Raw genomic sequence first — 19959 nt, forward strand, 5'->3', positions numbered from 1 at the left:
TTCTAAAGTATCAGGTGTGTGAAGGTAGCTAATGAGTGTTATAAAGTATCAGGTGTGTGAAGGTAGCTAATGAGTGTTATAAAGTATCAGGTGTGTGAAGGTAGCTAATGAGTGTTATAAAGTATTAGGTGTGTGAAGGTAGCTAATGAGTGTTATAAAGTATCAGGTATGTGAAGGTAGCTATTGAGTGATATAAAGTATCAGGTGTGTGAAGGTAGCTAATGAGTGTTCTAAAGTATCAGGTGTGTGAATGTAGCTAATGAGTGTTATAAAGTATCAGGTGTGTGAAGGTAGCTAATAAGTGATATAAAGTATCAGGTGTGTGAAGGTAGCTAATGAGTGTTATAAAGTGTCAGGTGTGTGAATGTAGCTAATGAGTGTTATACAGTATCAGGTGTGTGAAGGTAGCTAATAAGTGTTATAAAGTGTCAGGTGTGTGAAGGTAGCTAATAAGTGATATAAAGTATCAGGTGTGTGAAGGTAGCTAATAAGTGATATAAAGTATCAGGTGTGTGAAGGTAGCTATTAAGTGTTGGAAATAGTAATAAAGGTAAAAAATATTTGAATTAATATGTGAATAATAAACAAACATAAGAAGTGCTATAAAAAGTGAGTATGTGTATTAAGTGATGATGCCCTGAAGAGACCCAACCAGAGCAGCTCAGGGGGCCCCGCGCCCAAATGCTCACCCCAAATATACGGACACTATATAAATAAATGTGGCCAATTATTTGTAACGTAATTACAGACATAGAGTAGACCAATCATATAAAACACTGGCGCCTACCATAAATCTATGATTTCTGTATTTCACCCTTTACTAATAGAGATGTCTACTGAGGATATATGTTTTTAACAAACCCTTGAAATGGCCGAATGTTGACCCATGGCTAGGAGCCACAAGATATGTGAGATACTAAAGAGCCAGCTCTGCAGAGTGCAGCTGTGAACTCCATGTGTGGCTGCAGTTACTGGCTATGATGTTACCCAGTAGATGGCTTCCAGCACACCGATTGGTGGATAGCACTGGCCATTCACCAGACTGCAGGGAAATCTGCCTGCAGTGATTGGCTGGAACTACACACCAGTCAGAGTGCTGAAGCACTAGTAAGTTGGATCAGTCATAGGACAGGTCACCTCAGCCCTACCCCTGGACTGCTGGTACTCACCGGTCGTGAACTTCTCCTATCTCTGTTGCGGTAGTGCAAGGCTGTGTGTGGGACGCCCAGCTGGCTCCCACTGCACATGACAGACCATACAGGATTATTATATAAATCATATATGAACATTAGGACTGACCTCTAAATTGGGACAGTTGTGATGTATGGACAACCAATCAAATGTTCTTTATCCTGACGCCGAAATCCTGACAGCCACCATCCCCAACGAAAGTAAGCAAGCGCTGTTAGGTGTTAGCTGTGGGGGTGGGGGGGAAGGAGGGTTCGGTTTAGGCACCCTGGGAGGAGATTGGGGTTAGGCATCCCATGGTTAGGGTTAGGCTACGGGGAGGGGGGTTAGGGTTAGGCCCCCCCTGGGGGGAGGTTAGGGTTAGGCACCCCCCCAGGGTGGGTTAGGCTTAGGAAGCGGGAAGGGGAGGCTAGGGTTGGGCACCACTGGGGGGAGGATAGGGTTTGGCACACTCCGGGGAGGGCTAGACTACGTGGAGGGAGGGGTTAGGCAACCCTGGGGGGAGGTTACGATTAGGCACCCCATGGGAAGGGTTAGGATTAGGGTGCGGGAAGGGGGGGTTAGGGTTAGGCACCACCGGGAGCAGGTTAGGGTTAGGCACCACTAAGAGAGGGTTAAGGGGGCAGAGGGGCGGGTTAGGGTACTCACCAGCCGCTGTCGGGATTCTTCTTGATCGGGATGCCAGTGTCAGTGTTTTGACCGCCGGCATCCCATCCATCGATATATCATACCGATTCTGTTCTACACACAGGTCTCATTACATACATTTTGTCAGGAGTCACCTATCAGGGAGGGGTCATGTTTTATATAATACATCATGATGCCGGAATAACTGAGTAGCAGAATAGTAACTGGTTTATCACATTTTAAAATCAGTATAGGCTGATATAACACATTTGAAGCCCTTTAGCAACAGATATATGTTTATCATTTCTATATACAGGTGTGTCCTAACACATCTTTGCTGCAGTCGCGCTAAAAAGACCCTCTTGGCGCGCCTGGTCCTGTGAGACAGTAGTATGGAGGTAGAACATATAGAGAATGTATAATTTTATTTATTTTATTTTTCAACCTGAAAATATAAATATCAACTATACTGGTGATTGGTTAGCACTGGCAGAAGTTTCTATGCGGCCATTAATACAGGGTGAAGTGTAATCAGATGGCCAGGAGATATGGCCATAGAGTATTACTGTACGTTCTTCTTCTTGCCATGGTATAAGGCTTGCTATTAGCCGACTTTCCGGTGAGCCACCTCCATTTGACACCGGCACAGATCGTGCATTTTGATTTGGAGACCATTAATAGCCGTCATTTTGTAGGCAAGAGCTGGTTGAGAAAGGAACCAATTCACAGACAGGTTGACATGTTTTACGAGTGCTCTATATTCTGAGCATATCTGAATATAATTTCAGGGAATAAATGTTAATATTCTCCAGTCCTCCTGAGAATTGCACATCCTGCTACCATCGAGCTGTGCAATTACCGATGCTTCTGGGATATATATATAATTTGAGCACAGCTGAAAGAAGGGCGTTGAAGGTTTTGCAAGATGACTCTTCTGTGGTAATCCATAATGCAGATAAGGGTGAGGCGGTGGTGTTACAGAATTATGACCAATATGATCAAGAAATCAAAAGGCAGTTATCTGATATAAGTACATATAGGAAGGTTGATTCTGATCCAGTGTTTGGTTTTAAAAAAACAAATTGATGAGTTGCTGAATATGGGTCATATCCAGGGATGGATCAGTGTGGAGACGTTGTCATACTTAACAGTATACTATCCGATTTGTCCCATATTATATACATTACCAAAGATTCATAAGTCCCTCACTGACCCCACCGGAAGACCTATAATTTCAGCCAGAGGTTCTTTGCTCCAACTGCTGGCAAGATATATAGACCATTATCTTCAGCCTATTGTGAGATCCAATAATTCCTATTTGAAGGATACGGGACAGTTGCTGAATGAGTTTAGACTACCAGGCATTGTGCCATCTGACTGTATATTAGGTACCCTCGATGTTTGTTCTCTATATACCGTGATTCCCCATGAAGGGAGGATCCAGGCAGTTGAAGAGGCACTTTTGTTTGGTCCATGATGGACCTCCAATTGAGTTCCTGATATCATTACTGCGTGCAGTGTTGGGACTGACTTATTTTATGTATCAAAGTGATTGGTTTATCTAATTAGCAGGGACCGCTATGGGTTCGAACCTGGCGCCGTCCTATGCTAATATTTTTATGCACCAGTATGAACAGAGACACATTTTGGAACACTTTTCTGATACTGTAAGTTGTTTTTTTTAAGAGATTTATTGATGATATTTTTGTCATATGGAGGGGTGATACAGACTCTTTTTTTGCAATGGTGGATTTTTTTAATCACCTAGACACCCCCATTCGATTCACAGTCGACCACTCTCAGATGCATTTTCTCGATGTTACTGTGATTAGGCAGGAATCTACTTTAGGTTATACATTATATAGGAAGGATACAGACAGAAATACACTTTTGTGGGCTTCCAGTCACCACCGTAATCCATTAAAATCTAACCTGCGTGTATAACAATTTGTAAGGGTGTTAAGGAATAATTCAGATCCAGACAGGGCAGTTGTTGGAATGCCATAACAGGTTTTTGGAGCGAGGATACAAGAAGAAGGATATTGAGAGATGCCTCACTAGAGCTAAAGCAATTGTTGGGGGTGAACAGGCTGGAGTGAAAAGAATGGAATGTGATAAAGTGATTTTGGGACTACATTGCGACACGAAGTTAAGGGCCACACAAAGATCAATTAAGGGAAATTGGCCTTTAATCCCCACGGACCCAGCATTTAAATGCTTGAAGGACAAAGCTCCACTGCTAACTGTGAGCAGAGGTCGCAATTTAAAAGATATTTTGTTGAGACCAGATTTGCATCCAGTAAGTTCAAGAAAGGAAAACTGTCTGTCACAGAATAAAGGCTGCTGCAAATGTCTGGGATGCATGATCTGTAGATCCCTGATCACAGGAAAATTCTTCTGCCAACCGCATAGTGGACGGAAAATTTACTTGAAACAGTCTTTGGTGCCAATTGGATCATGTGATCTATTTCTTCACATGCCCATGTGGGCTGATGTATGTGGGGAAAATGATCCGTACATTTTAAGGAACGGATGTCGCAGCACCACTCTTCCATCCGTCTCGCATATACTACGGGCTTGTGGTGTTGCATTTTTTTTTAAAGAACATCATCAGTTAACAACTTTGTGCTACATGATAACAGACTGGATCCCTCTACTGGTCCGAGGTGGCGACAGAGATTTGTTATGAAAAAATGAAAAAAGAAAGCGCGGTGGATTCACCAACTGGACACAGTGACCCTGAGAGGATTGAATGAGATGAATCCTTTGAATATCTTTATCTAGTTGTCACACCTTCTGGAATAATGTTGATGTGGATCTTTTGTTATGATCCCCCCCCCAAAAAAGGCTGTTTTTCTTATGTGTGTGTGTGTATATATATATTATTTTTACATTTATATTTTTTTACTATAAGTGTGCTCAGTGCCTATATGTTCCACATGGTGATTTTATATATATATATATATATATATATATATAATGTTTTATATTTTTCTATTATTATTTAATGTGTTGTATGTGTCTTTATATATAATTTATACATTATTCTTTAATATCATTTTCCTTATTTTATTCTCAGTATATTTATACTGAGTTATATTTACACTAGAGTGCACAGAGGCATTTCCTATAGACATAGACCTTTTGTTTAGGTCTGGTTGTTATAGTGATGAGGACTGGCTTGCGGTTCATTGAGAATGTGAAAGGAACTCAAGGTTAGTGTCAGCTGGCACTAGAGGGCTTGGTGAAGTTCTAGTGCTCAAAAATCCTGTGTTTATATATGGTACAACACAAGGGGGCGGAGTCTCCACTGGATGCCACACGCGGATGCAGCGTGAGGGCTATGTATGTTAAGAGTGTGATAGCTACCGCTGCCTGGTGGGGCTGTGCGCACACTCTGTGAATGTACACACATAACCACAGTGTGGCCTGGGGTTGGACTCATGCGGCACTTGTATGACTGCCCTGATGTGTAGCTTCAAAAAATTGAGGTTAGGCACTCCTAATAGGGTGGGGGGTTAGGCACTAAGGGGGGAGGTTTAGGTTTAGACAGGAAGGGGGGACACTTAGGTTTAGGCACTAACGGGGAGGGTTAGGCTACGGGGAGAAGGGGGGAGAGTAAGTATACTTACCTGACCTCTGTCGGGATACCGCTATCGGTATTTGGACAGAAGACATTCCCTTACAAATGTATTGATATCGTATTTGGTAATAGCGTGCGCTCAGGCAGATAAGGTGTGGCTTGGTTTGTTTGTTTGATGCCTTTTGGATTGTTATTTAATGTTTAAACAGCTTTAAATGAGGGGGGCAGAGAACAATGTTACAAAGATGACAGAGAAGCACATGACGTATGCTATAAAAATGGGATGACGTGTGGACATACAGGGGTAGGTGCAAGGGGATTTCCATATATTGAGTTCTGAACAGAGAATAGAGGAATGGGGGTTCTGGGCAATGGGAAACCCTCCCTAAGTGTTTGCATGTGTATCAGTGCGACTAATGTTGCGAAGGTCCCACCTGATTGGACTAGTGTCATAGCCATATAGACAGGTGTTGCTTTCACTATACTCCTTAGGATAACACCACTTTCATTGTTATTTGTAGAACGTGTCCTGAAACACTGTAGAGGATTCAACAAAGTCACCAGCTCCAAGGCTAAGGAAAACCCTTCTACTGTATATCTGCACTGTCCTGTTATCTGTTCTAGAGTACATTAACTTGGGGGAGGGGGGTGGGGGGGGGTGCAACTTGTGCCCCTCCAGCTGCTGTGGAACCATACATCCCAGCATGCCCTGACACCGTTTTGCTGTTAGGGCATGCTATTACTGTGGCAGGGTATGCTGGGAAGTGTAGTTCCACAGCAGCTGGAGTGCCGCAGATTGCCTACCCCGTCCGCCGCCCTAGTTCACCCAGAAGCTTATCCTGAAGATGCTATACTTTATATAATAAAAGGCCTTTATTGGGTTAAATACAGGAATCAGCCAGCCTGCCGTATGAACGTGTCAGCACATTTAGAAGAGCTTTAAGTCTCTGGGGCACCCGAGAGCATCTCCTTATTTTGCTTATTCCTAAAACCTAGATGCCAGTATATGTTTAGGATTCTTTTCAAGGCCTTTTAGTGCTGATCTGTATTCTTTTGATGTTGGAACCGTGGAGTAAATTTCAAAAGTTCTGACATCAAAAGAAGCGAGACAACTGGTGAGGGCGTAAGTGGCTCTTGTACAGATTCATTAATATAAATTGAATTTTTACTGTATAGAAGAGATGCCACAGACATTAGCCAAGTACCTTCTATCAAAGTTATTCTGCCCAGGTCTCCAGTGAGACACATTATCACCCTGCTCAGCTTGCTTCAGAAGCAGTCGCCGTCATTCAGCCCGGACGCTTGCGTTCCCGAAGTAGTGCGACAATGCATTATGCATAGAGAGAGCTATACTCTGGCAGACAATACAGCGATACAGCACCGTACAGGTGAGTACAGTGTCAGAGCACACCATACATTGTTCCTATTCCTCCTCACAGATTGTTTAGGTTATTATAGGACAACACCTACTTCAGGTCCTACCTTGTGAGTGACATTACTATAATGGTGAGAGTAATTGTATATAAACAGCTATGAAGCACACCCATCGCTTGTTATACTCCGATATCCTAGTCATAGAAGATAATTTTTTTAATACAGTGTTTTTGTTTTTTTTAAATATATATCATGCCACATGCGACAATGATATTATAACTTCATATTGCGCTTACAGCTTCTCTTCTATAGTTTTCTCTTCATCCATCAAATTTACCTGAACCAGACATCGCACTGGCGGGCTCGTGTGCAGGGCCCACACAAATCAGGTAGTGGACAGATCCCCTTCAGTATTTGTACCCTGACGTCACCAATTACTGTCCAGCATCATTCCCTACTATCCACACTGGCATAGTGGGGGAATATAAACCTGTGGCGAGCCACCGTGCCCAAAGCGAGCCCGCAAGGGGACAAATTTCTTTTTTGGGTGGCCTTTATGGGCATGGAACCCTCACTCCACGTCACTTCCAGGAACAAATACTGAAGGGGATCTATACACTACCCACACAATATCTTTTGCTGGTGATATCATCGTAAAAGATGTCGCATGTGCAGATGGCTGCAAGAACTTAGTGCACTGTGCCAGAGTCTTCACCATCTTCTGTGCTGGCACCATCTTTCTGAAGACATCACGGTAGAATGTACAGGAAAGGCTCGCTGCACAGGCACAGTGGCAAATCTGTCCTGGGTGCATGGTGTGCATCCATAATACATAAATCATTGCTTGGTACACCCAGCAATGGCAGCAAAACCGATGCACGCATTACAATGGCATTTAAAACATTCTACTTTATAATCAATGACGAGACGTGAACCCTTTACTTCGGCCTTGTGCTTTTATATAATCATAGAGCAGGTTCGGTTTTGTCAACATTCATCTAATCGACATGAAACTGTCGTCATGTAGATACCCTTTCATGCACCTGAGTGGATACTACTAGAGTGATTGAGCAGCTACCAATATGTACTGTCATGTATAGTATGTCAACATTGACCAAGTCGACACTGATGAAATGTCGATATACTGAAAATGTCGACAAAACAGTGAGTCGCGGCGATCACTCACCTTCATTCAGCTCCAGTGGTGCAGAAGTGTCTTCCCGGTTCGATAGTCTCAAGTGGTGTGGATTTGCAGTATGCTAACCCCCTCCCCACAGACTAACCCTGATGTCGGCTTATGCAGAATGTTAGCATTTCAGATGTTGTCATTGTGGACATGTCGATATTCAGTAGATGTCGATACATCATGTCGTCTTTTCATTAGTGTCAACCAGTGTCAGAATGAGGAGTGAAGGGTCCACCAAGGAATACAGTGGTATACAGGGCCCAAGCTTAAGGGGTGTGGCTGGGCACCAGAGGGGGTGTGGCCAGCCACCACAGAGGGGCTTGGCCAACCGTTAGAGAGGGCATGCAAAGAACAGGGGCCCCTTATAAAGGAGGGGCCAGGGGTGTGTCAGGACCACCCACTTTGATTGGCAAGAGGACTAATCTTTGTGTAATTTCCATAGAAACAAAACAAGCGCCCAAGATCATCCATGATCTTGCTCCACCCCTAGAGGAGGGGGAGGGCCCTCAGGCATTGGAGACCACCAGGGATTTCCCCTGTATCCCTGTAGGCCAGTCTGACCCGGATGTCGACATAATGACTGTCGGCATATTGTATGGTGACTGCAGCCCTCACAAAGTTTGTCAGTGTCTGCTAAAATGTAATAAATGATGTGCAAAAATCAGATTACACCTGTAAGGAGATTTTCAAGGGCAGTTTTAAACCTACAATATAGTCTTTACCCCTTGAATTTCCTTGTGTCACGAAATCTCACTTAACTTTTTGAGCGCAAAATTAGTCTCACAGCTGCAGCTAGCTCACAATATCCAGCGTGTGTAGACCAGCCTTCCGTATCAGCCCCCTTCACTGAGAAGAGAGGGCGGTCCGGAGGCGTGATGGCGTGATTTGCATCAGCCTTGGCTCTGCTCCTCCATCCCAATGCTGCAAATCGCGGCACTGAGTAGGAGATTGGCGTAAGGACGGAAATCAGCATACCACGCATCTTCCGGCTGCGCCTGCTCTCTGGGATCTCTAGGATCTAGACCAGGGGTGGGGAACCATTTTTCTGCCGAGGGTCATTTTGATATATATAACATTATTTGCTGGCCCGGTGCAGGCCACGCCCCCTTCCATTTGATGTCACACGGGGTTGGGGCCACAATCACCAGTGATTACAGCAATGTCTGGAGCATCCTGAGGATGCTCCAGGGAGCTGTAAGGGCAGCAGTGTGACTGTCTGAAACGTCCTAAGGATGCTCCAGGCGGCACTGCTGCATAGATTCTGGCTGCATGGCACTATTCTAGGCACCCTGCTAGCCAGATGAGGCTAGCAGAAAAAAGCTCAGAGGGCCAGACCAAATGATTCTGGGGGCCTTATACGGCCCCCTGGCCTGAGGTTCCCCATCCCTGCACTAGACTATTAGCTACATTAAATCATAATTTTATTTTTCAGAAAAGGATCTGACTGATCCCACTTCAGCATCCACCGCTGGTCCTCCGGCCGCGCATGTGCACTAACAAGCCATGTCCGAACTTGAAAGTAAAGTGATTGCGTTAGCAATGACTACTGTTTAGCTTGCCCGTGTCCTCATTTCGTAATATATATCCCTGAAGCTGAAGAGAGCTTTCCAAATTGCGATATACGTCGGTGAGGGATGCTAATTTTCGGGGAGCGTGTGTTGGCATAGTCTACAGTTGTAGCATATAGAACCTCATTCAGAGGCGATCCTTAGTTGCAAGCGGTCGCACTGAATCAGGGCGGCCGCTTGCATCCTGAACGACCGCCTCCTTGTCCATCAAGACCATCGGGGGTTTCAACGAGACCCTAAGGTTGGGTCCGGGCACTCGTAAGCCCCAGGGAGCTTTCTGCTCTGATGGAGCAGGAAGCTCCCCACTGACATCACTGATGATGTCAGTGCGGCCGCCCACAAAACGGTAGGCATTCGTTATGGAACGCCTCCATTTTGTAAACCGCCTACCAAACGGGGCAAGCTGTCAATCAACATCGACAGCCGCCCCTTTGGTAGCGAGCTCCGGAGCGACAGAGTTTCTCTGTCACTGCAGGGCTTGCGCACGTGCAGTGCGGCCGCTGCGGGTGCACAGGACTAACCATCGAGTCAGTTACGAGCGCATCGGCGCTTGCGAACGACTCTGAATAAGGTCCATAGTACTGGTCTGGATTGTACCAGAGATGACTGTACAGACCAAACTAACAATCCGTTTACAGTAACTGGTGGTGTTTCACGTTGTACAGGTATGTTTGCCGAAGATCCCAAAGGACCGCACACAGGCACTCTTAGACTGCGCCCCGCTGGAGGCTTAACCGTTAAAGAGATTAATTCATTACTCATTATTTCAAAACGAACACAGCGGTTGTCTCAACCATCCAGAGCTTTTAAGCAGACAGTTCAAACATCTGAATTGCCACTTGGTGGAGAAAGTCATATTTTCCTAAATTTGTTATGCACTTTGCCACTTAGCAATTATTTCCAAGTACTGACACATCCGTGAGGGAAGCAGAACGCGCTCCACTGGCTCTTAATGCACTTGTTGACTACTGTGATTCAAGAAAATAACTACAGTGCTGTTTCCAGAAGTACCATTATTTAATAGTGTCTGTGAAAATGGTAATTTATATAAATCGTTTATAGGTAAGGTTCACGCAAGTGGGTGAAGTGAATAATGTTTGTCCAGTTGCAGCCATGTGCGTTACAAAGTGATGACATCAAAACTCACCATCATAAGCAATGATATGAGAATGCACTCATTGTATAAGCCCCCATACACCAGAGATTGATTGCAGCAATCATGCAATTTGCAATTGATTGTGTATAAATCTCTTTCCCTTTTTCAATCGATTGCAGTTGCAGAATTGCCAGAACATGTGATGTCATGAGATCACAACAAATGGGCGGAGCCGCCAAAACCAGAATGAAGCAGTTCGCCCTAAGGAGGAGGACACTCTGGGCAGCTCTGCAGCGCCAACTAGAGCATCCTTATGGCTCTACAGATGGCTCTCTAGGCTGGAGGGTGCTATTCCTAACACCACAAGCCATTTGATGGTGCGCGTCGACCATCGTGTCCTAAGGAAGTTAGAGGTGGTTCTCTAGGCTGCTGGGTGTTGTTTAAGGCACCCTCCAAGCCAAATGCTGGTGTCACAGAGGAGTAATAGTGCAAACCCCCTAGGCCCTGTACCCTGGGCAGCAGTACTGCTCACACATCCCTAGTTCTAGCAAAATAGTTCTAGCAAAATAGAAGTGTATTGATCTTTTTGCACCTTATGATGCAAGTTGCTAAAAGAGCAGGCAGCGGGTGACTGACAGCTTGCTAGACTTGATTTGCAGAAATGCATCAGAGCTGTGATCTAATGCACCATCAAGACTCAGCAATGTAATAACCTTCATGGCCTATTGAAATCCGCGCCAGGCTTGCCAACATTCCGGCAGCCCCCTCTGGGAGGGGGCAGCCAGGTCGGAAAGGCAGGGCGGCATTGCCAGAGATACTACCCAGCAATGGGGAAGGAGCGGGGGGGTGTGGATACGGAATTGCGTAATTTTGGCCCCGCTACACAATGCCGAGATTTTCGGCATTGTGAAGCAGGGGTCAGGGCCATGATTGCGTCGCCGCCCACCCCCTCCTCTCGCTGCGGGGGTTTTATGGTAACCGCATGGGGTGCTGGATGAGAGGCTTGTCTGCCTTTTCGGGGGGCTGGGAGCGGCACCCGATTTTCGGGAGGCTCCCGGCCGAATTGGGAGGGTAGGCAAGTGTGATCTGCGCACAAACGCTATTTACATATCTGAGAGAGATGCTTCTCTCAAAGGGGTCTATTCATTAAGGGAAAAATATCCTCTGTGATAATTAAGGATTGAACTGGCTGCGAGTTCAATCCCAGTATTGGAGGCAGTCATCATGCCTCCTATACTTAATTATCACTTCCGAAACGCTGCTCCTTTTGCGGAGACAGCTTTTCGGAATAAGGGGATATTCTCCCCGCTTCATTCTCACTGTCTCTTCGCAGCCGGTCTTCAAGCTGCACATGTGCAGCTTGAAGACAGGCTGCAAAGAGACAGTGAAGCAGCAGGAGGAGTCCATCCCCCCCCCCTCCTCCCCTGTGCGCGCATCATGTCGCTCATCCCTGGCCGATCCCACCATCTGTCCTTTTACCCCTCCACCCTATGACTTCTGCTGAACAGTGCAGCCCTGCAGCCTCAGTCGCCCGCCGATGTGCCCTCTACCTTGCTCCCGGCTCACTGGAGGAGAGCTTGGAGAGCCAGGAGGCAGCATCAGGAAGATAAGAGGACACAGCAGGGAAGGACTTTTTCAGATCCCTCTGTTGTAACGGGTGCTGTATGCCATCTCAGGATGGCGTACAGTATCTCTGTCAAGTTACGAAAAAAAGCTTTTTTGGAACGTCATGAATTTCATAATTTCCACATTCCCATAGTATAGTATACTATCCCTATACATACTATAGTATGGGGACTGTAGAAATTATTTGGGGACAACTGGAACCAGGAGATATCAGTGATATCTCCTGCGTTATGTGAATGATGAATGGGTCCGACACTTCATTTTTACAAAAATAGGTGAAAATCTTAAATTTCACCTACTTTTGTAGAAATTAAGTGATGATGAATAGGCCCCAAACACATAATGCGATCTCTGGATGGCATTATGTCTCCCGGCACTGGAGAAAAGCAATCCCTGAATGACATTACGTCTCCCGGCACTGGAGAAAAGCAATCCCTGGATGGCGTTATGTCTCCCGGCACTGGAGAAAAGCAATCCCTGGATGGCATTATGTCTCCCGGCACTGGAGAAAAGCAATCTCTGGATGTCGTTATGTCTCCTGGCACTGGAGAAAAGCAATCCCTGGATGGCGTTTTGTCTCCCGGCACTGGAGAAAAGCAATCTCTGGATGGCGTTATGTCTCCTGGCACTGGAAAAAAGCAATCCCTGGATGGCATTATGTCTCCCGGCACTGGAGAAAAGCAATCCCTGGATGGCGTTATGTCTCCCGGCACTGGAGAAAAGCAATCCCTGGATGACATTACGTCTCCTGGCACTGGAGAAAAGCAATCCCTGGATGGCGTTATGTCTCCCGGGACTGGAGAAAAGCAATCCCTGGATGGCATTATGTCTCCCGGCACTGGAGAAAAGCAATCCCTGGATGGCGTTATGTCTCCCGGCACTGGAAAAAAGCAATCCCTGGATGACGTTATGTCTCCTGGCACTGGAGAAAAGCAATCCCTGGATGGCGTTATGTCTTCCGGGACTGGAGAAAAGCAATCTCTGGATGGCGTTCTGTCTCCCGGCACTGGAGAAAAGCAATCCCTGGATGGCGTTCTGTCTCCCGGCACTGGAGAAAAGCAATCCCTGGATGGCGTTCTGTCTCCCGGCACTGGAGAAAAGCAGGGAAAAGACGTTTCTCTCCCGTTTTCTCCGTCGGGACCCGCTCTGCACATGCACCGGGTACAGACTTATGTTGCCATCTTTTGCAACCATGGGCATAACTACCATAGGTGCAAGTGGTGGAGCAGCTATGGGGCCCAGAGCTGGGGGGGGGCATTTTCCTTGCAAAAATTACATGTGTTATATCAATTTTTCACGATTGGCTGGAACAAACTTGCCCCTCTGCAGCGGTGGCCATCGAGTGATGCAAACCATCGATGGTTCACCATACAGTAGATGGTTTTGTGTGCCATTGATGATAATCACTGATGGCACCATCGATGGAACAGCCCACCGATGGCCATCCCTAATTTATAGTAGTCCCGACAGACAAGATACTGTACGCTCGTTGCAGCTAATGGAGTTTCTGTGAAACCATTGGCCCATCCTCTGTGACATCACCTGCCCTCACCCAGTCCACACAGCCCATCTCTGCAAGTCGCTGTGTTAATGACCTACCTCCACCACACGGCAGATTACTGCAGAGGCACGAGAGAGCGCGGCGGAATTATGTTGTTACTCATAAGCACTCACACAAATAGTAACAATACTTCCTCTTTCAGGGGTCTATTTATTAAGTTGCGATGAGTCAAAACTCAGATGGAAAGGGCAGTTCTCTCCAGGGAATGGCTGTCGCAGGTCAATTTATTAGATGGTTAATGCAGGAGAAATCAGAGATTTCAGCAAACTTAAGCCTATTTACTAAAGCTCACCGCCATCCCCACAGACTTCTATCTCAGGATGGCGTAACCTTAACATAGAGCGGAGGTTCCCAAACCCCGTCATTACATTCCACGTTTTAAGGATATCCAATGCTTGAGCACAGGTGACTTAATAAATACCTTGGTCAATTTGATTTAACCATCTGGACTCGAGCGTGGATATCCTAAAATCCTGGACTGTAAAGGCGGAGTTTGGGAACCTCTGTCATAGAGTCTACCGGAGCCAGTGAATCGTTGCTTTATCCCTTGCTGTGTAACGAAGACTCATTTCTATAGGACAATTTACATTGCAGACGAGGGCGTTTTTCACCAGGGCTCATATAGCGGCAGTACATATGATAAGCTGTAATATACAGCAATAGTTACTGCCGCCTACCATCCACCAATGATAAATAGACCCCTAACTGCCTGTTCTGCGTCCAATCCATGTCAGCTCAGCAAATCACCTATGCAATCTGGTATGGGGGAAAAAGGTGGAGAGATCTGATTTACTCCACATGAGACAGGTTCAGGTCAGCTGACTAAGGCCCACCTCTCCCACAGACTCAGCAGGCCTATGGGTGAACTCCATCCCTTTAGATACCTGCCAGGGGCATTTTAAGAGAGGAGGGGGCCCGTGTGCAGCCTCCGTATGGGGCACCTTCTCTCTAGCAGCAGACTGAGTGCAGCAGATTCTGGCTTAACGCCAGAATCTACTGCACATGCGCGGGTCTCCGGAAAAATGACTCCGGCTCCTTATTCCTGGGGACATTTTCAACACATGCCCGTGTCACCGGGAAAATGGCCGCCCTGTGATTTTTGCAGCACCGGATCGGCCCGTGGCTGCTAAAAGGGAAGTATAAACTAAATATGGGTGTGTGGTGTGGGCATCCCTGGACTCTGTGGGCCCCTGCCCCTGTGCACCACACACTGCAACCATTATAAATACGCCCCGGTACCTGCCAGTTGTTTCAGCATGCCGTCTTGTTAATAAACAGGCGATAGTACATGGATATCTCAATGTGTGTGATGGACAGCTGTCCTCCTCTCCAAGGGTGAATCTCCCAGACGTGAAATAGGATCAGAACCAGCACAAATAAAACCTCGTATTCACTGTTTAATCCCATCACCCATATCCTGAGCAACACAAGAACCCATTGTACTGTGTAAAAATGAACAAGATGTCCCCAAGCACAAGGAACTGTTGTAAAATAACCTTCATATCAAAAGCGTTATTAAATAAGTACAGCTAATTATGCACCTCTGCAACAGCAGGTGGGGGGGGGGGGTAAAGCCATTGTTCTGATTTTTATAAACCAGTAAAAAAAATGTAATAAAGAACTACCTCAGTGTTGTCTTATTGTACCGAGATACAAGTGATTCTGTAGCTGTTTTTCCCGCTGTGTTCCTTAGCTGGGCAGCTGTGCGGTTATACAGTGATTGTGTCTAATCTATGGCCCAGATCTAATAACTAGTACTTTCTACCTTCTTCCATCAAACCCGGCACTAGCTGACAGCGTTATTGAATCAACACAATGCAATAGAGGTCTTGTTTTTTATTTCAGTTTGTCTAATGTACTTCAGGGCGAGACCCCCGTAGTGCTCACTCGAGTGACGGTGCTCCCCAGACACAGTGCTGAGAGGGTTTTATGTCAGAGGCAATGCAGCCTTGATACAAAGCCCATTGATGCTTCTAACCTGCACCAATGCATCCGTGTCTATTCACTTCTATAACAGGAAGGCTTTTCTGCTGTTGCCTGACAATGCCACGACGATACGAGAGATCACTTCATATTCATCTTACAGAAGAAGAGACAGACGTGGCATGTTATTACGGATAGTGTGTATGGGTTTCTAGCAGTATTACTTTTCCCCAATAAATTCATGGAACGTGTAGGATCCCAACAGGGGCTGGTAAGTACCCTAACCCTCCCCTCCCCCCCCCCAACCCTAACCCTCCCTTAGTGGTGCCCAACCCTAACCTCCCCCCGGTGATGCCTAAACCTAACCCCCCCTCCCCGCACTCTAAACCTCCCTGGGTGGTGCGTAATCCTAACCTCCCCCCGTTGGTGCTTAACCCTAACCCTCCTGGGGTCATGCCTAACCCTAAGTACCCCCGGGGGTTCCGTAAACCTAAAACCCGCGGCTAAGCGCTAACACTGCCCGGCTTACCTTCGTTCGGGAAGCCATCTGTCTAGATTCCGGCGTCGGGATCTAGACGGGCGTCAGGATTTCGACACCTGTCTTTAGTCCCGCGTCGGGATTTAGACGCCGAGATTTAGTCAGATGGCTTCCCAGCCGTCCGCATTTTGACCGCATCCATATATATATATATATATATATATATATATATATTAGTATAGATTGTAAGCTTGCGAGCAGGGCCTTCCTACCTATATATCTGTCTGTTATTACTCAGTTTTGTTCTATTAATGTATTAATGTTCCAATTGTAAAGCGCAACGGAATATGCTGCGCTGTATAAGAAACTTAATAAATAATAAATATATTATATAGCTTCTAACTGTAATTTATCTAGCAGTCTTTCAAAGGATAGTTGGAAGCTGATTGGTTGCTTTAGGTGACTACTACTCCACTTTATCCCTCTCCAAGGCTTGATACAATGCCCCCATGGTATTTTACAAATAATAGAATTTTGCCAATGAAGGGAACTAGCCCAGGAGGTACTCTGGCACAATAATAGGTGCTGTAATCAGCACAATAATAGGTGCTGTGACTGTGTGTCTCACAGGGGTACTCTCTGCTCTGAGTAAAACTTCTTTTATTGTAGCAAAACTTAAAGGTGCAGTTTATACGGACGCACTCACACCAGGTTCTGCCCTGACGATCTCCCAACACGCTGTACACAGAGCATGAACACGTAGGCTACAATTATAGGGATCATTGAGACAAATGTGATGGAGTCTAAGTTTATACGTACGAGCGCTTGTTATGGGGGGCTTCTAGTGTGTACATTTATTGTGCGTTGGGTAAATGGAAAGGAATATACTGTAATAGTGAGATCTGTAATGGTCCTCTCAGGTAGACCCACAAGTGGATGTCCCAAGTGGCCAGTTGCAGGCTGTGCGCTAATTTACTTCTTCACGATCCTGTTGCGCAATACGCGATTCACCACGTGGCATGGATGTAACATGTTTCCCAGTGAATTGTCATATAGGCTCCACCCACTTCTCAGTAATTACAGGAGTCTCCAAAGCCTCAGGCTGCAGCCTGGTCGCACCAGGACTTAGGTTAGGGGGGGGGTTAAAGAGATATCTGCTGCAGTTCCCCCCTTTTCTGATTGCAATAGCAGCTCCCTTAGGGTTAGGTTTCTAATGGGTGCTACAGTATTGTGAAATTGATTATCGTCAGATGGAGTTAGCCATTGCAGCCTATAGCCGCCCGAGACCCCCGCAGCAATCACTTTACACATTGCAGGGACGAGCTCCTACCCGATGGATGTGCTTCTTATTGTTGCCGAATAGAAATGATAATTATCAGGTCTAAATCCCAATAATTACTAAATGGGACGCCATAATACTTACTGCCAGCACCCTCTACCCAATGGTTCTCAAACTCGGTCCTCAGGACTCCACACAGGTCACGTTTTCCAGGTCACCCAGCAGGTGCACAGGTGTATTCATTACTCACTGATACATTTTAATAGATCTACAGGTGAAGCTAATTATTTCACTTGTGATTCTGTAGGGAGACCTGGAAAACATGCACTGTTTGCCAAACTCATTACATCAGTAGATGCATACCTCCCAACTGTCCCGCATTTAGCGGGACAGTCCCATTTTTCTGGGATTGTCCCGCCCGCAGAGCAGCGTGCATGCAGAGCTAGAATAGACGCTATGCGCATGCGCACAGCATGTATTCAGAGTATGGGGGGGAAGCCTGGGGGCTGCCCAGCATCTCGGAGATGCTGGGCACGCCCCATTAGTGATGTAAACGGGGGCGTGTCATAAGACCATGTCCCCTTTACGATTAGGCCACGCCCCCTTTTCGGATGCACATGCAGGTCCCGCTCCCTCCTAGCAAATGTTGGGAGGTATGGTAGATGTCAGGATGGAATGTGTCAGCTGTACAACCTTCATTACCTCCACACGTGCTTTATGAATGGCGATCTTCAGAGCGCGCATACGCACTGTGCGCTGTGTTTAGCTGCATGACATGGGGAGCGAAGGGAGTATTAAGCTAGGGCTTCGGCAACCCTTAATAAGGCCCTGGGAGTATCTGGATGTTCAGGGGGTTTTAGGCAAGTGTGATTACATGCATCGCCTTCCAGATCCATAGCTATTGCATACCTCCGTTTTTTTGGGACTGTCCCGCCCGCGGGCCGCAGTATCCCGCGGTGGGGGGGAAGTTGGGGAAAGCACAAACCGCTGCCCTGCATAGCAGAGCAGCGCTTGTGCAGGAGGAGAACAGATGCCACGGCATCTGTTCTTTTCTGTGGGGGCTGCCCAGCAACTCGGAGAGTGCTGGGCACGCCCCCAAAAGTGACGAAAACGGGGGAAGCCGCGAGGCTCCGCCCCGTTTTCAATTGGATCTGCCCCTTTTCCCGGAAGCCACACCCCCTTTCCGGCCGCGCGAGCCTTCGGCGCACACCCCGTCCCTCCTCCCAACATTGAAATGTTGGGAGGTATGCTATTGCATCCCTGACAACGGCCATAGTTCTGCCCCTGTCTTGTGCTGATTAAGGACTTTGAGGTCTATTTATTAATCCTTGGATGGGAGATAAAGTGAACGGAGATAAAGTACCGGCCAATCAGCTCCTAACTGCCATATCACAGGCTGTTTTTGAAAAATGACAGGAGTTGATTGATCTGTACCTAATCTCCATCCAAGGCTTAGTACATAGACCCCCTTCTTACAAAATATTCACTTGCTTTATGGATTTTCATCTTTAACGAGTCCTTTTTTTTTTTGTCTCACTTAGGTGTGTGAGCTCCCGGATCTGTCTACGTCGGCTACCACATTGCCATGGCAACAGGATGAGTAGGGGGAAGGAAGAAAAAAAAAATAAGGGGGTTTATCGGAAGACTGCATTATACAGTAACTTCAAGACCAGTCCTCAATTGCTCTAGACTCTTGTTTAATTTGCAACCTCAATTAGTCTTTAAAACGCTCCACCAGTCCTGGGCAGCCTCCACTCCTGCATCCTCTAAACGCCGGATCCCTGCTGGAGACTCCAGTGCTGCGAGGATTTTTTTTTCTTTCTTTTTCCCGTCTGTAAGACGCCAAGAACATTTGTTTGAACTTGTCCTGCTCAAGGCTGAACACAATGATCACAACCACAACACCCAGTTTGTTTTTACTCTATTGTACTGATTACCGAACCTAAAACAGTCTGTCAGATGCGTGTGTACGTGTGCTTCATTTTAATACAGACCCGAGACCACCGCCCCCCCTCCCCTAAACCCCAGGACGCGCCTCGTGGCTGCGAGCGACACGTTTTCAAGACAGCATGTTGTGTGCACTGAACCAAAACACTTCGGAGAAATACAGGAAAGGATTTCTTAATGGGTTCATGTTAATAAGATTACCAATCACTATTTGACAAGGAGTCAGCGTGGCTGAGCTGGGATGCAGAAATAGCACATTAAGGGTACATCTACGGTGCAAATAAAATGTAATAAGATGCCACTTAAACACATTGTAAGGCTGTCAGAAATAATTAGAGGATCTTAACCCCCCCTCGTCCCTTTCGGACGACATTGGTATCCGTTACTCAGCAAAGCAGTGTAAAAATATATATATATATTCTCCCTCGACAGGAGGGGTCTGTGTTTTATGAAACTTGTTGTAGATTGCAAGGCCTGCACATTTCATGCGTTCTATCCCCCAACCCCCTCCCCGATAGTCTGC

General features: G+C 46.4%; 1 protein-coding gene across 1 annotated transcript in view; it reads left to right on the forward strand.

Annotated features, from left to right (window-relative positions):
* CDH13 (cadherin 13) overlaps positions 1–19449 on the forward strand; it is an 870720-nt gene extending 851271 nt beyond the window's left edge. Inside the window, exon 14 of the mRNA XM_088449431.1 lies at positions 19031–19449. Within this exon, the coding sequence (XP_088305557.1) occupies positions 19031–19038 (8 nt within the window). The 3' untranslated portion in view covers positions 19039–19449. The remainder of the gene's footprint in view (positions 1–19030) is intronic.
* The last annotated feature ends 510 nt before the right edge of the window (positions 19450–19959 follow it).

Source organism: Taudactylus pleione, unplaced genomic scaffold (assembly GCF_031769625.1).
Source record: "Taudactylus pleione unplaced genomic scaffold, aTauple2 ptg000484l, whole genome shotgun sequence".
In the NCBI taxonomy this organism is placed as follows: Eukaryota; Metazoa; Chordata; class Amphibia; order Anura; family Myobatrachidae; genus Taudactylus; species Taudactylus pleione.